The following is a 16,650-nucleotide window of genomic DNA, read 5'->3' on the forward strand; positions in this document are numbered from 1 at the left end:
GATCATAGTGCAGCTATGTAGAGGAATGTCCTTATTTACAAAAGACATATGCTGAAAGAGAACTGCAACTTCCCTTCAAATGGTTTGCGAAAAGTATGTATGTGTTTTTATGCACAAATGAAGAAAAAATAAGTAAATATGGCAGAATATTAACATGTAGAAGATACATGTGTTTATTACAATAATCTTTGGACTTTTTGTTTGAAAAATTTCATAATATTAAGTTTAAAAAAATAAAATACCACATACCCAGTGCATCCCCTAGCACTGCCCTTAAACTCACTACACTCCAAATTCTTGCTTTGTGTGTCCACGGGCCGCGCTAGAGTGGGGCAGACCTGCTCCAGGGCCAAGTGGCATCTGGCTCACTGTTGATTCTCAACCAGTGTCTGCTACATGAATGAGAGAGCAAATGAATGAATGCCACAGATGGCCACCGGCTCCTAAGAAACTCTAGTTTATGAAGATGTAACACATCTTGTTTTGGCCTTTACAAATGAGTTTTTGAGCTAAAACGTATTTTCTAAAGGAATGCTCTTTTATCATTGTTCTCAATCCAGTCAATCCTCATAGAGAATAACTGTCTAACCTGGCTCTGAAGGTGAAACTCACTCAGATGAAAGAATCATTGGTCGTACGAAGTTAGGAGAAAGACGAGAAAGAGGCAGGGAGGCATTATTTACATACACCTCTTTCTCATCCACTGCATCGCCCTCCTAAGGTACTGAGGATATAAGAAGTCGCGGCCCCTAGATGATGTAGGTACGTCAAGTGCCTAAAGGTGAGTGGTCATTTTCTTCCAGGGATAAAAACAAAATTCTACTGAGGCGAGAGGAAACAAACCCAGGACTTACGATGGCAGCGATCTTCCCGCTTTTCCTCAGCTGCTGAACGGCGAATGAATGGAGTACCCCCTCCATGGGGGTGCCATTAACCATGACCACCCTGTCATTTTCTCTGCAAACAAAAAATAAAAATGGGATGTGAAAAACTCCCATTCATTCACTGTCAACTATTTACTGAGAAACAGAGACAGCCAATGGATGTGAAATACGTATTGAGGGGCTCCACGTCTGAGGACTCCCAAGGCTTCCTCAGCCGAGTCAGTGTGAGTTCTCCCGAGGCAGGAACCCAGGAGTCATCAGCTCACTCTCGACTGTGTCTACTGAGAACAGCGGGGGAGAAGGACCCAAACCGCAGGGGCCCCCAGGAGCCACCGGACAATGGCGAGGTCTGAGCACCAAGGGCCTCCTGCACCGGCCTCCTCACCCCGGTGCACATAGGGCATCAGGAAGTCTACACAGACCCTCGAAGAAGGTTTGTATCCACTTGTGCTCTGGACGGGAAGAAGTCAAGAGCATGCCTCAGAGTCATAAAGAAATTTTGAGGTCACAGAACCCTCTTACTTTATCTCACCCCAACAACGATTGCAAAATTCCACTCTGCTCTCTGAAACACTACAAACTTCGACAGGACCATGCAGAGACTTGGAATGCCAATAGAACTTACACTCTGGAGCTGTCTGGCCATGGCAGCCACGTGACTAACTTTCGCTTCTGCCCTGAGAAATGATGGTGAGGGGCTCAGACATGTATTCTTTCAAACAGCATTCTCTCTTCAGACCAGGACAAGGGTGGCAGTTGGAAAACTTGTGTTTTCATGGAGTAAATTTTCCCAATTTCCACATCCCTCTTACAAAGCAGACAAGCATTAAGCCAGAGTATCCTCATTAAATTCTTAATGAACATAAAATAAGCAGTATTGGGTATGCTTTGCGGGGGGGCGGTGGGGAAGCAATGCCAATCTCCGATTCCATGTTCAGAAATGGCCCCTAAGCCCAGGAATGACAGCGGTGATAGTTAGAACTACCTTCACAGGAACCACCGCTCTCCTTCCTCCATTTGGATGTTCCCAAAGGACTGATGTGCTCTGGCCCTAATTCTCATATAAATTCACATGTATGTATATAAAAACATGCACAAACATATAGATTAAAAAATATGGTTTTTAAATATTATTTTATAATGCACACCACCCACAGCATCTTGTCTGGGGCCGACCCAGTGGGCTGTAGGGGCTGGGGCGGGAAGGGAGGCCACTCACTGAAGCAGCCCGTCCGCGGGCCCACCGGGAAGCACGTCAGAAATGACGATGGACGTTTCTCCATTTTCAAAGTGGGGGTTGTCTCTGCCTCCGGACACTGCAATTCCAAATCCTCTTTTGGAATCCTGTTCATTGAAGTGAAGAGAAAAATTTTAAAAAACAAAACAAAAAAAAACCACACACCTTCCATACGTGGCTTTCAGGATTTATTACAAGCACTCAATAAAGTGAAGGGCAACCCAATCACCAGACCGGGTTCAGGAAGAGCGGGCTTACAGAAACAAAATAAAGCGGCATCCTGGTTAGCCGACAGGTGTATAAAGGGAAATTCCTTATCTAAAAGAAACAGCCCTGTGAAGGCTGGGGAAGATGGATAGCACTGACTGGCATCATCCCTAGAAGCTGGCAGGGGACTGGAAATAACACTTCCTGTCCGAAGAGGGCCGTGCTATTTGAGTAACCAATCCTACCCATTCTCGTATCCCAGCCTGAGCTGGAGCAGCTGCAGGCACCGCTGAATCCGTGCTGAAACCGTATTTTGTAAAGTATTCCTTTCACTCCCAAGTTAGAGGAGCTGGTGGGTCCATTTTAAATATGGGGTGAAAAATAAGTAAATGGATTTTAAAGATCAAGTCTGAAGATAAACTTAGTTTTGAGGTCTTATGAGACAGCAAAGCATTAAATTCTTTTCTACATGCACATAAAATGGGGATACAGATTAATTACTTCCATGTCAAGAACTGTTAATAGTGAGCCCAGATAACAGACTCTTAATTCATTTCAGTGTTCAGGAAAGCTAGGATGATATGGGTAGATATGACTATATCTCTAGAGCAGAGTTTGATTATGTAAAAATCTACTCAGAGAATAAAAAATTCCCCCTCAAGAAAAGTTCCCACATGGGACCCACCAGAGCAGTGATGGCGAACCTATGACACACATGTCAGAGGTGACACGCGAACTCATTTTTTTGGTTGATTTTTCTTTGTTAAATGGCATTTAAATATATAAAATAAATATCAAAAATATAAGTCTTTGTTTTACTATGGTTGCAAATATCAAAAAATTTCTATATGTGACACGGCACCAGAGTTAAGTTAGGGTTTTTCAAAATGCTGACACGCCATCACTGCTCTAGGGGGACAAACAGTCCCCAACACAAACAGGCCGGGCTGCCCACAGCTGATCACATGGCTCTGGATTTGGCAGCACCATCACTCGTGCCTGGTTTTACACAGAGGCAGCCCCATCCGCTATTCCAGGCCTAAGATGTCTCTCACCTTTGCCAGACTGGCATCCCCAAATGAAGGGGTATGTGACATGCTGGTGGAAGGGCACAGAGAAGAGACAGAACTGAAAAATGAGGCCTAAGGGGGGGAACCCCTCCACTGATGAAACCAAGGTTACTAGCCCGGAAGTTTCAGCACCTGAACACTGATCTGTGTGTTTTTCCCTTCCTGGATTAATTTAATACATATTTACTCAGACACCAATTTTTCATTAAAGACAGAAGTTGAAGAAGGAAGACTCCATTTAAGGAACTGACCATTCCCCTTTAGGAAGTGACAGAGACTGGAGGGATTCAGAGCAAGAGTAAGACCCTCAGGGCCCAGGAAAATCACAGCGAAGCTGACCAAGGCGGCTTGATGGAATGAGAGTCGGGGACCACGAGTGTAGTTCTCGTCCAGCTCGGCTGCACAGAAATCACTCACACACTCTTGGTGGCTATGCTGGTTTAGAGTGGGGTTATCACCTACCATGCCCACCTTGAAACCTGCTCAGAATAAAAGGGAACGGAGCTAACATTTATTAAGCCACGATGCCCTGCCTTGGAAGCTTATTACCTCACTTAATCAAGAGGAGCAATACCTCTGAAATGACTTTTAAAACTAAGTAAAATGGCCTTCGCAGGTGTTCCTCCATTGGTTGAGCACGTCCCATGCACCAAAAGGTTGCTGGTTTGATTCTGGGTCAGAGCACATGCCTGGGTTGAGGGCTCAATCCCCAGCAGGGGGCATGCGGGAGGCAGCTGATCAATGTTTCTCTTTCTTTCTCCCTTCCTCCCTTCCTGTATCTAAAATCAATCAATCAATCAATCAATAAAATCAATAAAAAATATTTAAATTTTTAAAAAATTAAGTACAGTATATCCACATATATTACTTCTACCTTCAATACCACTGGAATGAGGGGATATTATTTTATATCTAATTAACTCAACACCTCTTAATACAATAAGGAGTGAGAAAGGCAAACAACCCATGTCTCCTGATTGCTAAGCCAATGTTTTAAATTTAGTTTAGACCTCCAGCTCACAGAAGGAGTTAAAAGTTTTCTATATATTATAATCAAAATTATTAGAGTTGCAGAGGCTACTATCTCAATGTCCTTCAACAGTGCAGGTTATTTCCATTCCTCCTCTCCTTTTCTCTATTTTTTCACAACCTGTTCTGTCTGGAAATAGATGAATGCACTGAATAACCTCTAGAATCTTCTATGTTATACAGACCTTAACCAAAACAATGTAATAGCGTGCAAATCTTTGTTAATGCGGTAATTACTGCCAGCTATTCCCTACAATGCACTATCCACCTGAAGGGGAAAACCACTGTGTTTAGAACAAAATGAGCAAGACCTACGATCTATAAACACGAGAACATGACCGTGGCCTGTGCGCAGCACGTGCGGCACTCACCTTCTGCAGGGTCACAGTGTACTGCTCCCATATCACTTCCTCCATCCCTGGGGCCTGTGTAAAACAAGCAAAACCAATTTGATTAAAACCTCAAACATTTCAACGCTAGAAATGAAACTAGAATTCAAAATAGCTCAATGTAAAAAAGTCCAGCTTAGACTTTGAATATACCAAAAGTTGGTGTGTTTGGGAACATTATGCTGCCTATTTTCAAGCACTCTTTCCTTCAATGAAATGGCATTCTTAACAATCCTAGAAAATTACTAAAATACATAATGAGATATATGCTCTAAAAACAATAAAATATTCTATGTGGAGCCTTTTTATGATCACCACTCCAAAACACTGTCACTACAGAATACCTTAAAAAAGAGAATTAGCCTGGCCAGTGTGGCTCAGCAGTTGAGTGATGACCCAGGAACCAAGAGGTCACCAGTTCAATTCCTGGTCAGGGCACATGCCTGAGTTGTGGGCTTGATCCCCAGTAGGGGACGTGTAGGAGGCAGACTATCCATGTTTCTATCTCTCTAACCCTCTCCCTCTAAAAAAAAAAAAAAAAAAAAAATCAATGAAAACATATTTTCTTTTTTAAGAATTAGATAGTTTCAAGCAGATATCTTTCATTCTTTTGCTTTTCTTTTTTAAATATATTTTTATTGATTTCAGATAGGAAGGGAGAGATAGAAACATCAATGATGAGAGGGAATCACCCCTGTACGCCCCCTACTGGGGATCAAGCCCACAACCAGAGCATGTGCCCTTGACTGGAATCAAACCTGGGACCCTTCAGTCTGCAGGCTGACGCTCTATCCACTGAGCCAAACCAGCCAGGGCTTGCTTTTCTTTTTTTTTCTTCTTTTTTTTAATATATTATTTTATTGATTTTTTACAGAGAGGAAGGGAGAGGACTAGAGAGTTAGAAACATCAATGGGAGAGAAACATTGATCAGCTGCCTCCTACACACCCCCTACTGGGGATGTGCCCACAACCAAGGTACACGCCCTTGACCGGAATCGAACCTGGGACCCTTCAGTCCACAGGCTGACGCTCTATCCACTGAGCCAAACCAGTTAGGGCTTGCTTTTCTTTTTAACCAGTCTCTGCTTTTCCTATCAAAGGCAATCTCCTAGGCAAGTTTCCTGTATTTTTATATCTAAAGGAATCCACGGTCTTATCACAAAAAGTGTTAAGTTGTGTAACTTGTGAAATCCCTTTTTTCCATCAGTATTGCTGGATGTGAAAAATGAAAATGCCTGCATATTCAGACCACTGGAGCTTCCGGTTCTAACAATATTCTAAAATAGATGTATAGAAAAACCAGGAAATAGTGGGCATCGTTTAAAAAATAATAATAATGTGTTAGCACAGACTGCCTTGAAGGGAAATCCTTAAAGGCCAAGACAACTCAAAGCTGGAGAGATAAGCCAGCCCTGACACAGGCATTACAGGAGCTGCTGGGAAGAGAGATAAATTGTAGGATCCAAACAGGATGGAGATGAGATCAAAGTAGATGTATTAGGGGGCGGGGAAAACCCAGGCAGAGGGAGATGGCATGGACACATCTCATCCTTGGTGCCGAGTAGAATGGAAATAACTAAAAATATCTCGCTGGAGAATTCCTATCAACAGAACTGTACTCACAAAGGTTTGGGACTGAAATTCATATTATGGATGTGAACACACACGACCCAAACACTCCGCCCAAAGCGGTTCTGCTCTGCTAGGACCCGGGTACCCAGAGGCAGATGCCAATTCTCTCCAAGGAACTCACTCAAGCACAGGCTTCCAAGAAGGCCCGAGCTACACATCTGAGGGACAAGAGTTCACAATCTAAACACACACATCCAACAAGCTGCGTGACTGACCGTTAAAAGAAACCAAAAGCTGCAGAATCAAATGTGGTCAATACTGGACATGCCAGTCACAGACCAAAAAACAAGTATGTTAAATATGTGCCATGTTTACCATAGGAAATTAAAAGGGGATACTGAAAGTATAATGAAAAAAGCAACAAGAGACCATCAAGAATGACTAAAAGCAAATCTGAAAAAGAAAAAGCAAAATTTGTAGAAATGAAAAAATGTGATTGAAATTAGATAAACAATGGATTAAACCACATACTAGTACTGCACACAGGTGAAGACACTCATCAATGAATTGGGAGACAGATGTGAAGAAATTAACTGGGATGCGGCACAAAGCATTTGAAAAGTGAAACAGGACAGAGAAGAGTGACAAAGGATCACAGTGCGTCTAATTATATGTTCTGAAGGAGGTGATAAGTGGAGGAGAGATGCAAAACCGGAAGAGATCATGGCTCTTCCAGAATTGAGGATGTTTCCGGTTCAGGAAGCCCCGTGCATGACAAGGTGGGCAAGTTTTTAAAAAGAAAAAAGCCCTGACTGGTATGGCTCAATTGGTTAAGCATCGTCCCAGGCACTGAAAGGTCGCCAGTTCCATTCCTGGTCCACTAGGGGGCGTGCAGGAGGCAGCCAATTGCTACGCTCTCACATAAATGTTTCTCCCTCTCTCTAAAAATCAATAAAAAAAGAAAAACACATGGAACTATCACGGCAGAAAAAGATACAGTGACTTGAGAGCAGCTAGACAGAAGAGATTACTACTAAAAGAACAACAATTAGAATGAAGGCCAACTTCTAAAGAGCAGTAATAGAAGCCTGAAGTCAGTACTGTAAGATCTTTAAAACAATACCTGTTGATTAACAGAGCAGAAAAGAATTTTTTAAAAACACAAAAACTAGCCATAGCTGGTTTGGCTCAGGAAAAACTAACCAATGCCACGGCAATCACCCCTAGGATTAAGCAATGTTATGGGGTTGAGTGTCCAAAAAGAGAGTGATATTTCGGTTAAATGAACCGACACAGTGAAATGCCTGGGCACTGAAAAGAATTATTTAATTTCCATCAGTGTGTTTAAAAGTTTCTTCATCATGATGACTGTGTGTTCAATTAAAGAGAATTTTTCATTTTCTGGTCTGTCCACTGCTGGTGGAAGCAGTGGGAATATAAATCAGTACAAACCTTCCGGAAGGCAAATTACCCGTGTGTACCACAATGTAAAATCTGCATATCCCTTGGTCAATCAATGCCACTTCTACAAGTTTACTCTACAGAAATATTTGCACAAGCGCACAGAAACATACTTATAAATTTGTTTATATCTGCTTATATTTTTTAAACAGATAATCACAAAATATCCAACAATAGGAGAGTAGTTACATATATGTATACATAGAGCTCTATATTTAAATGTCTACTGTGGGGATCAAGATACAAAACACCCATGTTTCCATTCCTGTTTTCATATATGTGCTTCTAGGGAAAAGACTAGAAGAATAAATACCAAAAAATGTCAAACTTCCCCCAAGAGCTGTGGAATGGCAGAAAACATTTTTATATGAGCACATTACTTTTAGAATACATTTTTAATACATTGTATTGATTTTTTACAGAGAGGAAGGGAGAGGGATAGAGAGTTAGAAACATCAATGAGAGAGAAACATTGATCAGCTGCCTCCTGCAAACCCCCTACTGGGGATGTGCCCGCAACCAAGGTATATACCCTTGACCTGAATCGAACCTGGGACCCTTCAGTCTGTAGGCTGGCCCTCTATCCACTGAGCCAAACCAGTTAGGGCTACATTTTTATTTTAAAAACAAAAACAACAAACTCCCTTTTCAAAGTTTTAAATTTACATATTTTTTATTGTTTAGGCAAATAAATGAATTGCTATAGTTTTTTTTTTAATGTTGCCCGAGTAAGCCTAGATTTTGAAATTCACTGTTCTTCCATAATGAGATTATACTGTCTTAATTTCTGTGCTGCCTGCAGGGGTGATTTAAATTAGATTTGCCCCAGGTTTACTGGATGGAGGGAGTGATTAGTGGGGTAAAGGGGAGGTGGCAGAAATGGAAAAAAAAATCTGATTTGCCAGAGAGCGGGTTAATCCCCTACCACTACCAATAAGACTAAGTCAAATTCTTAATCAATGAGACCTTACCAGGTGCCTAAAGGCCTCACCAACTTAGATATGACTCTCATCAAATTGCAAGGGTCATCTTCTGATTCCGGGTTAAGAAACTGTGGCATAACGCATTCACTACTGAAACATAATATTAAAAGAATATATGTTCTGCTAAACTAAGTGATAATTTTAAAATCTTAAAGGTAAGGTAATTGAAGAAAAATAAATTTTAATACCTCCTTTGAGCATTAAAAATATACAAGAACCATGTGTATGTATTTATTTAGTCCACAGAGCTGTGACCTTTTTGCAAAGGTCTCAGAGGAAACCCTTCATGGATTGAGAGCCTTCCTTCATTCATTCCCTCACTCACTCACTCACTCATTTGAAAATATTTATTAACACCCCCTACGCACCAAACAGGTGGTTCCTGGAACTTGCGATACATTGGTGAGTAAAACAGCCAAAGGCCATGTGGAGTTTACCACCAAGGTGTGCCCCACAAGCAAACCACTGAGTGTCTTCCCTGCCTCTTCTCTACACAGGATTGCCTGTTCAGAAGCACACAGCGCCCCCCATAATCACACACATCCCTCAGAACACCAGCCCTGCATGCATCCCTGGGGACAGGCTGCCAGCGTGCAGCGGCGTAGCTGAGAGCCGAGCTCATGCCTTTCCAATGGAATCCCGGGCCTTTGGTCCTACCCACCCTGTGCTGGGCTGTGCACAGATCAGAGAACCTCTACCAATACTCAGACTGCGTAAATGCCAGCAGGCGGCTGTTCAGCATTAGGCACTGTGCATGCAGGGCCATCGGAAGAGCACACGTGTCAGAGATAAAGATATTCAGTATTCCACGACGCAGTGAAATGTGTGAATGTGTGCACAAGGGTGCACAAGAGGGTATTCTTAGCAGCAAAGCCCTCAATAGCCAACACCTAGAAACAAGCCAAATATCCACCAAAAGCAGACAGGACATAAAAATCATGACCTATTATTAAAATGCAAAGTTATACAGCAACGAAGACACACTAGAGCCACACATACTACAACACATGCATCTCACACGTACCACTGAGTGAGAAACGTCCTAGGAGAATTTGTAGAGTGTGAGATCATTGTTCCCAACAATGTGAAAATACGTAACTCTACTGTCCTGGACTTATAAGAATATGGCTAAGGCTGTAAATTTTAGGTTATGCCGTTTTTATCACAATGGAGGGGAAAAAGCCAACGAAACTAAACTTTTAGGGATGTTTCTGTGTATGGATGTGTGTAGGGTAAAACTATAAAGAAAAACTATAAAGAAACATGAAATTTAGGATGAAATGGCTGAGGAATGAGGCGCAGTGAGATAGGGAAGGCTACCAAGGTCTGTGCCCTCCTTGGGGAAGGGTCATGGACACGCGTGCTGAGCTCACGGGGATTTGTGTTATAATTATGCTTTTGATTTAGAGATAGAATTCTTTTATGTGTACCAACTATTTCGTGAGTTAAAAAATGGGGGAGCACATGAGTCAACCTCACGGGCTACCTGATTCCTGGCTGAGACCCCTATACAAATATTCTTTTTTTTTTAATCTTTATTGTTCAAAGTATTACATACGTCCCCTTTTTCCCCCACTGACCTCTTCTAGCTCACCCTACCCCCCACCCCAGGCCTTCACCACCCTAATGTCCATGTCCATGGGTTATGCATATACGCACACAAATATTCTCTAATGCAGTACAGATTTTGCAAGGTGAAAGGGCAGAAGAAAGGGTGATCATTTCTACTGAAGGAAGGGCAAGGCAGGAGGCAGAAGCAGTAATGTGAGAGGGCGTATGAAGGCATGGCAGGGAATGAAAGGTGGAGAACGGGCCTAGCTCTGGGGGCTGCAAGGTGCAGGAGACCCCAAGCCTCCTTCTCACCCCAAGTCAACATTCCAGTGGCCCGGAATCCGTATGCTTGTCCCCACTTTTTTCTCGTCATTTTCATTTTTCATGAAAGTAGTATGAATAACAAGCCCCTCAATATTAGAAGGAATCATTTCTACAGAACATGGAAGGTTAAGAGAGCTCATTTTTATCTACCATAAATAGAAAAGCTTTGTGTTAGCCGTAAGGTATTTCCGTGAAAAAACGAAGAAAAAGAAACAAAGACAAATAGTTATTTGATCTGTCTTTTAACAATACCCTCCAGTTGTTATAAAGTTTCTTTCCTTTGGAACAATCTTGGCCAAACAGGAAGCATCCTGTATTTTATATAAAGAATATAGAAACATGTGAAAACCCAACCAAAAGGCAGATGCCCAAAGTCTTCAGTGCCCTGTGTCCCCCTCGACAGCCAAACTGCTGCTCCCCAGTGATGGAGGCCAAAGCTCAAGGTGAAGATGAATTAAAATCGGCAAAAATCCCAAGCCACAAAAGTAAACACTCCTACATGTTACAGTACTACATGTGTCCCAACTACACAAAAAAGGGCATGAGAAAACCTTTTTTTTCTTCCCATTTAGAAGCTTAAGCATAGAATAAGAATATGGATTTCTGCAGAATAAGGAAGCAAAAAGCTCTTCCCAAAACAACAAGACGTTCTGACACACCAACCTCTTCCACGAGGCCGTCTATGAAGTTTCCCCAGGAAGCACCACCGGCTCCCAGAGTCCCTGGGAAACAGCAGCCTTTGATTCATAAATCCCGGGAGCGGCCATGCGTTTCACAGAAGTCCGCTAAAAATGAGGCAAATTATGAAAAAGCCCACACGGACTACCATCTGCATCTCCCAATTTGTTACGGAAAGCTGCCAGCACGAATAAACCCACGGAGAAAGGGCCCCGTGGGAGGGATTTTGCTGCCCCCCCCCCCCCCCCCGCCCAACCCCTCCTGAAAGGAAAGGTTGGGAAAGAAGAGGGGGTGAGAGCTGGCAAAGAGAGACTCACATGGCCTTTCAACAGCCCCAGCTTCCTACCGGCCTGGAGCCACATCCTCTGCAGGACCTGAGCCGTCTTCATGGTCACTTTGGGGAGTGACCGGCCAGGCCACTGCCCACACTCCAGGCTGCGCGCCCACTGCCATCCCCGCACGTGGTTACATCAGGCCGATACAATAGTGGCCCACATCCCCAGCAAATCCTGTGGTCATCTCGCACAGTGACACCCATCCAGCAGGGACGCCAACCGCTCTGAAAAGCATCACTTGTGGGGGAGAAAGCAAGCAGCCTGGATGTGCATCACTTTCAGAGCTTTCCGTTCCTCCTCTCGCCCATGTGAGGGACCTAGAGAATCAGAGAAAATATTCCTCCTAGACACACCAAGGGATTCCGGATCTAGGTAGAAATTAAGTAAGTAGGACACTGGAGAGCAATGCTATAGAAAGGAATCTTTGCAGATTTATTTATTTATATTGACCCTCCTACAATCACCACACACACACACACACACACACACACACGCACACACATGCACACGCCCGCACAGTGTAAGCTGCTAGAAGCTGTGACCATTTCAGGTGAACTGAAATGCTAACGTTACACAGAAATTAAAAGGCATGAAGCTCAATGTTTCACATCCTTGGAGATCATGAGGTCTGCTGGCTAGAGGAAGACAGGACTTGGGGAGTTGGTACAGCTCGGAGCCAAGCCAAGGACAGAGTGCTCACTCAGCACTTCTCTCTTCCCTCCAACCTTCCTGTCAATGTAACGGACAGAAGAAAAACAAAGGGCCTCCTATCTGTTTCTTTCTTTGTCTTTACTCCCCAGGGGGAAGGGGGGAGGAGTCAGTGTTGGAAAGCACGTTTTAGGTCTCTGAACACTGAGGAAAGATGTTAAGGGGCGCCTGGGGTTTGAGGTCGAGGTGTGGGGTTTTGGAAGCATGGTCTCCGGGAACCGGCGACCATTCTCACTACTGCGTGTATGTTACGCCAGTGCGCCCGGGCAGTTTGCAATGAGCGGTGTGCCATCCAATGTTTGAGGCAGAGATGTGAATAAATTTGGACCCTAGAGGACATAACCTGAACAGAGGCAAGAATGCGAGTGTTAATGACATCAAGTCTGGGGTGCAATCTCCATCTGTTGTGAGCCGTGGGTGGACATCTGTCGCCTTCTTTATAAAATGGGGATCATACCGCCCACACCTCAGAGGGCCAATGGCAGCGTGAAACAAGGCAACCTCTACCCAGCGTACATGCTGAAGTACTAATGTTCCATGGGCACTCAACATGTTCGTGTCCTTCCCTTGGACTCTACAAGACTAAGTGTGTGTTTTTTAAATACTATATATATTTTTATTGATTTTTAGGGAGAAAGGAAGGGAGAGGGAGAGAGAGAAACATTGATGCAAGAGTGAAACACCCATCGATAGGCTACCTTCGGCACGCCCCCTACTGGGGATCAAACCTGCAAGCCGGGCATGTGCCCCGACCAGGAATGGAACCGTGACCTTTTGGTGCACAGGACAATGCCCAACTCACTGAGCCGCATCGGCCACGGCAAGAATAGGTTCTTCAAAAGTGTTGGAACAGAAGAACAGGATGGGAAATTAATGAAAGTTTGCTTCAAATCTTACACTGAAGAGCGCAGAGAGTACAAAGGAACCCTACTGCCCTAGCCAGTTTGGCTCAATGGATAGAGTGTCGGCCTGCGGACCAAAGGGTCCCGGGTTTGATTCCGGTCAGGGGCACATACCTTGGTTGCAGGGTCCTCCCCGGCCTGGGCCCTGGTGCAGGAGGAAACCAATCGATGTGTTTCTCTCATATCAATGTTTCTCTCTGTCTTTCCCTCTCTCTTCCACTCTCCCTGAAAATCAATGGAAAAATATCCTCAAGTGAGGATTAACAACAACAAAACACACACACACACACACACACACACACACACACACACACACACTAAAGGGACCCTACTGGAGGAGGATCTTGGAAACTGAAGCTGCCTAGGACTCCACGCCAGCTGTGCAGGTGTAGGCAGGCTCCCTGCACCCCGCGCTCAGCCCTGGGTGCCAGGTGCGAGAATCCAGGTGGAGGAAAAGAGGGCTTGCTTAAGGCAGCTCACGCCTACACTCTGACAGTCCTCAGGAAATCACTTGAGCTTCTCTGGTGAGGAAATGAATACCTTTCCCCTTAAACTCATGCATACTGCCCAGAAGTCAAAGGCATCCTACAATTTAAGAGCTCCAGGTTTCCAGAAGTCACAATTTCTTCCTGCACTATTTTTTTTTAATTGTGCTAAAAAAAACACAACATAAAATCACAACCATTCCTCAGCGTGCAGCTCAGTAGCATTAGGTCCTTTCTCATTGTTGCACAATTTCCAGGACTCTCATCTTACAAACCTGAAATTCTGTTCCCGTTAAACAACTCCCTGCTTCCCCCTCCTGGGAGCCCCTGGCAACCATTTCTATGAATTGGACTACTCTGGGTACCTCACGTAAGTGGGATCATAAAGTATTTGACTTTTTGTGTCTGGCTTATTTCACTTAGCACAATGTCAAGGTTCACCCTTGTAACATCTGTCAGAATTTCCTCCCTTTCTGGGGGGAATAATATTCCATTGTATGTACAGACCACATTTTGTTTACCTATCATCTGCCGATGGAGACACTTGGGTTACTTTCGCCTCTTGACTGCTGTGAAGAACGCTGCTACGAACATGGGTGTTGCAAATACGCTACCACTCATTCTGTAGTCATTCAACAAATGTTTACCAAGTGCAGCGTGCAAGGTCTGAGGATCAAATAAGGTCAATCCATGTATAGCACAGCCCTCGGGAAGTTTGGCAAGAGCCAGCATTTGATGTAGTCAGAGTGGGTGGGGAGTGCAGGGTGTTCACCATGAGCAAATGACATTGGGATGAGTTCTGAACAATGAACTCAATTGAGAGGAAGGGGATGGGGGGGAGAGAGAGGAGGGTTGGGGGAGAGAGAGAGAACACTCAGGGCCTAAAGAACAACACAGGGCCAAGACCCTGAAAAAGGCCAGAGAAAAAGGCCATCCAAACCCCGCAGCCTGTGCTGACGAGCAGTTAGTTGTTCAAATGGGCATTTTGTGGTGGACAGCTGCCTCCTTGAGAAGATCTCAAGAATTTAGGGATTTATGTCTCAAAGATTCCTAACTTCCATATTCACATATTCAAGCACATTTACTGAGCAGCAATTCACTGGCCCTGTGGATTGAAAGACAAGCAACACTGAATCCCACCCCAAGGCAGTCACAGCCCCGTGGGGAAGTGGGACCATAAGCACAGCTCTGCAAAGACAACAGCGGACAAATAAATTAACGAGGCTCGTTCATGCAACCAATGTTCCCGGGATCCATGTGTCAGACCCTGTTCTAGATTCTGGGGGGATAACAAGCCCAAATCCTTCCCTCACAGGGAGGAGTTTAAAGGAGGAAACAGACAACAGACAAGTGAACATATTATAATCTCAGGTAGCGGTAAGGGCCATGAGATGTGACATTGGAAAGAACTAATGATAAGAAACTCTGGACAGACCTCTGGAGAGAGGGAACAGCAAACACAAAGGCCCTGAGGAGAAACAAGGTTATTATGTTCACGGAAGAAAAAGGGCCATGAGGGGCTGGAGGAAGGTGGGTGATGGGTAACGGCAAGGATGGAAACTGAAATCGATGGCATGGGTGGAAGTTACTCACTGGGGATGGAGGGGTGGGTGGAGGGGGATGTGCACCAGCCCCAAGGAAGGCCCACCCTCCCACTCAGGGCTCTACGGGAGCTCAGTGCTGGAGGGTGACTGACGTGTTGGGTGGGTGGACCTTCTAGAAAGAGGGAACAGCACGGTCACAGCCAGGAGGAATAACCTTCAGGGTGCATTCAAGACGCTACAAGTACTCAGTGTGCCTGGGCAGTCAACTGTTTAGCACACATTCTCAGCATGGACAGAGAGTCAAAATAACTTACTCTACAGCATGGTAGTGGTAAAAGAACAAGAGATAAGATGGTTATGAGAGCTGCAAAGACAGGAAGTCATTAACACGCAGCAGAGCACCCTACCAAGGACCCTATACAACTGCTCACGGGATAATCCTGTGAGTTAGCTACCGCTGGCCACAGTCTGGAACCCTGACAACAAAGGCTGGTGAAGGTGTGGAGCAAAAGGAACTCTCATTCATGGCTGGAGGGCATGGAAAACGGTACAGCCACTTTGGAAAGCAGTCGGATGGGTTCTTACAAAACTAAACCTCACCACAGAACCCAGCAATTGTGCTCCTTGGTATTCACCCAAAGGGAACGAAAGTTCATGTCCACACAGAAACCTGCGCACGGATGTTTAGAGCAGCTTTATTCAGAATTGCCAAAACCTGGAAGCAACCAAGTCACCTTCCGGTAGGTGGATGGATAAACGGTAGTACATCCAGACAATGGAACATTATTCAGAGGTGGAAAGAAACAAGCTATCAAGCCATGCAGAGACGTGGAGAACACTGAAATGCACATGATCAAGTGAAAGGAGCCCATCTGAAAAAGCTGCATCCTGTACAATTCCAACTCTGTAACATCTGAAAAAGGCAAAACTAGAAGACAATAAAGAGATCAGTGGTTGCCAGAGGTTAGGAGGTTAGAGGGAGGGAGAGCTAAGTAGGAGGGGCACGAAAGATTTTTAGGGCAGTGAAAATACTCTGTATGATACCATAACGATGGGATGCTTGTCATTATACATTTGTCCAAACCCACATACAAGACCAAGAGTGAACTATAAGGTAAACGATGGGCTTTCGGTGATAATGACGTGTCAGTGTAGGTTCATCAACTGTAATAAATGTACCATTCTGGTGTGGGATGTTAATAATGGGGGAGGCTGTGCATGGGTGGGGCAGGGGGATATGGGAAATCTCTGTACTCTTCCCTCAATTTTGCTGCAAACCCTAAACTGCTC

General features: G+C 44.4%; 1 protein-coding gene across 8 annotated transcripts in view; it reads right to left on the reverse strand.

The window, feature by feature from the left end:
• Positions 1-16,650, reverse strand: part of TJP2 (tight junction protein 2) — a 107,176-nt gene that overhangs the window by 33,594 nt on the left and 56,932 nt on the right. For 4 of the 8 annotated variants that reach the window (XM_036330902.1, XM_036330901.1, XM_036330900.1 and 1 more), the window contains 3 exons: positions 4,799-4,852; positions 2,104-2,228; positions 855-957 (listed from right to left, as the gene is read on the reverse strand). In XM_036330902.1, coding sequence (XP_036186795.1) covers positions 855-957; positions 2,104-2,228; positions 4,799-4,843 — 273 coding nt within the window. In that variant the 5' untranslated portion in view covers positions 4,844-4,852. Of the gene's footprint in view, positions 1-854; positions 958-2,103; positions 2,229-4,798; positions 4,853-11,703; positions 11,791-16,650 lie in introns of those variants that run through there. The other 4 variants (XM_036330903.1, XM_036330899.1, XM_036330898.1 and 1 more) reach the window with 2 other exon arrangements.

This window comes from Myotis myotis, unplaced genomic scaffold, assembly GCF_014108235.1.
Source record: "Myotis myotis isolate mMyoMyo1 unplaced genomic scaffold, mMyoMyo1.p scaffold_m19_p_12, whole genome shotgun sequence".
In the NCBI taxonomy this organism is placed as follows: domain Eukaryota; kingdom Metazoa; phylum Chordata; class Mammalia; order Chiroptera; family Vespertilionidae; genus Myotis; species Myotis myotis.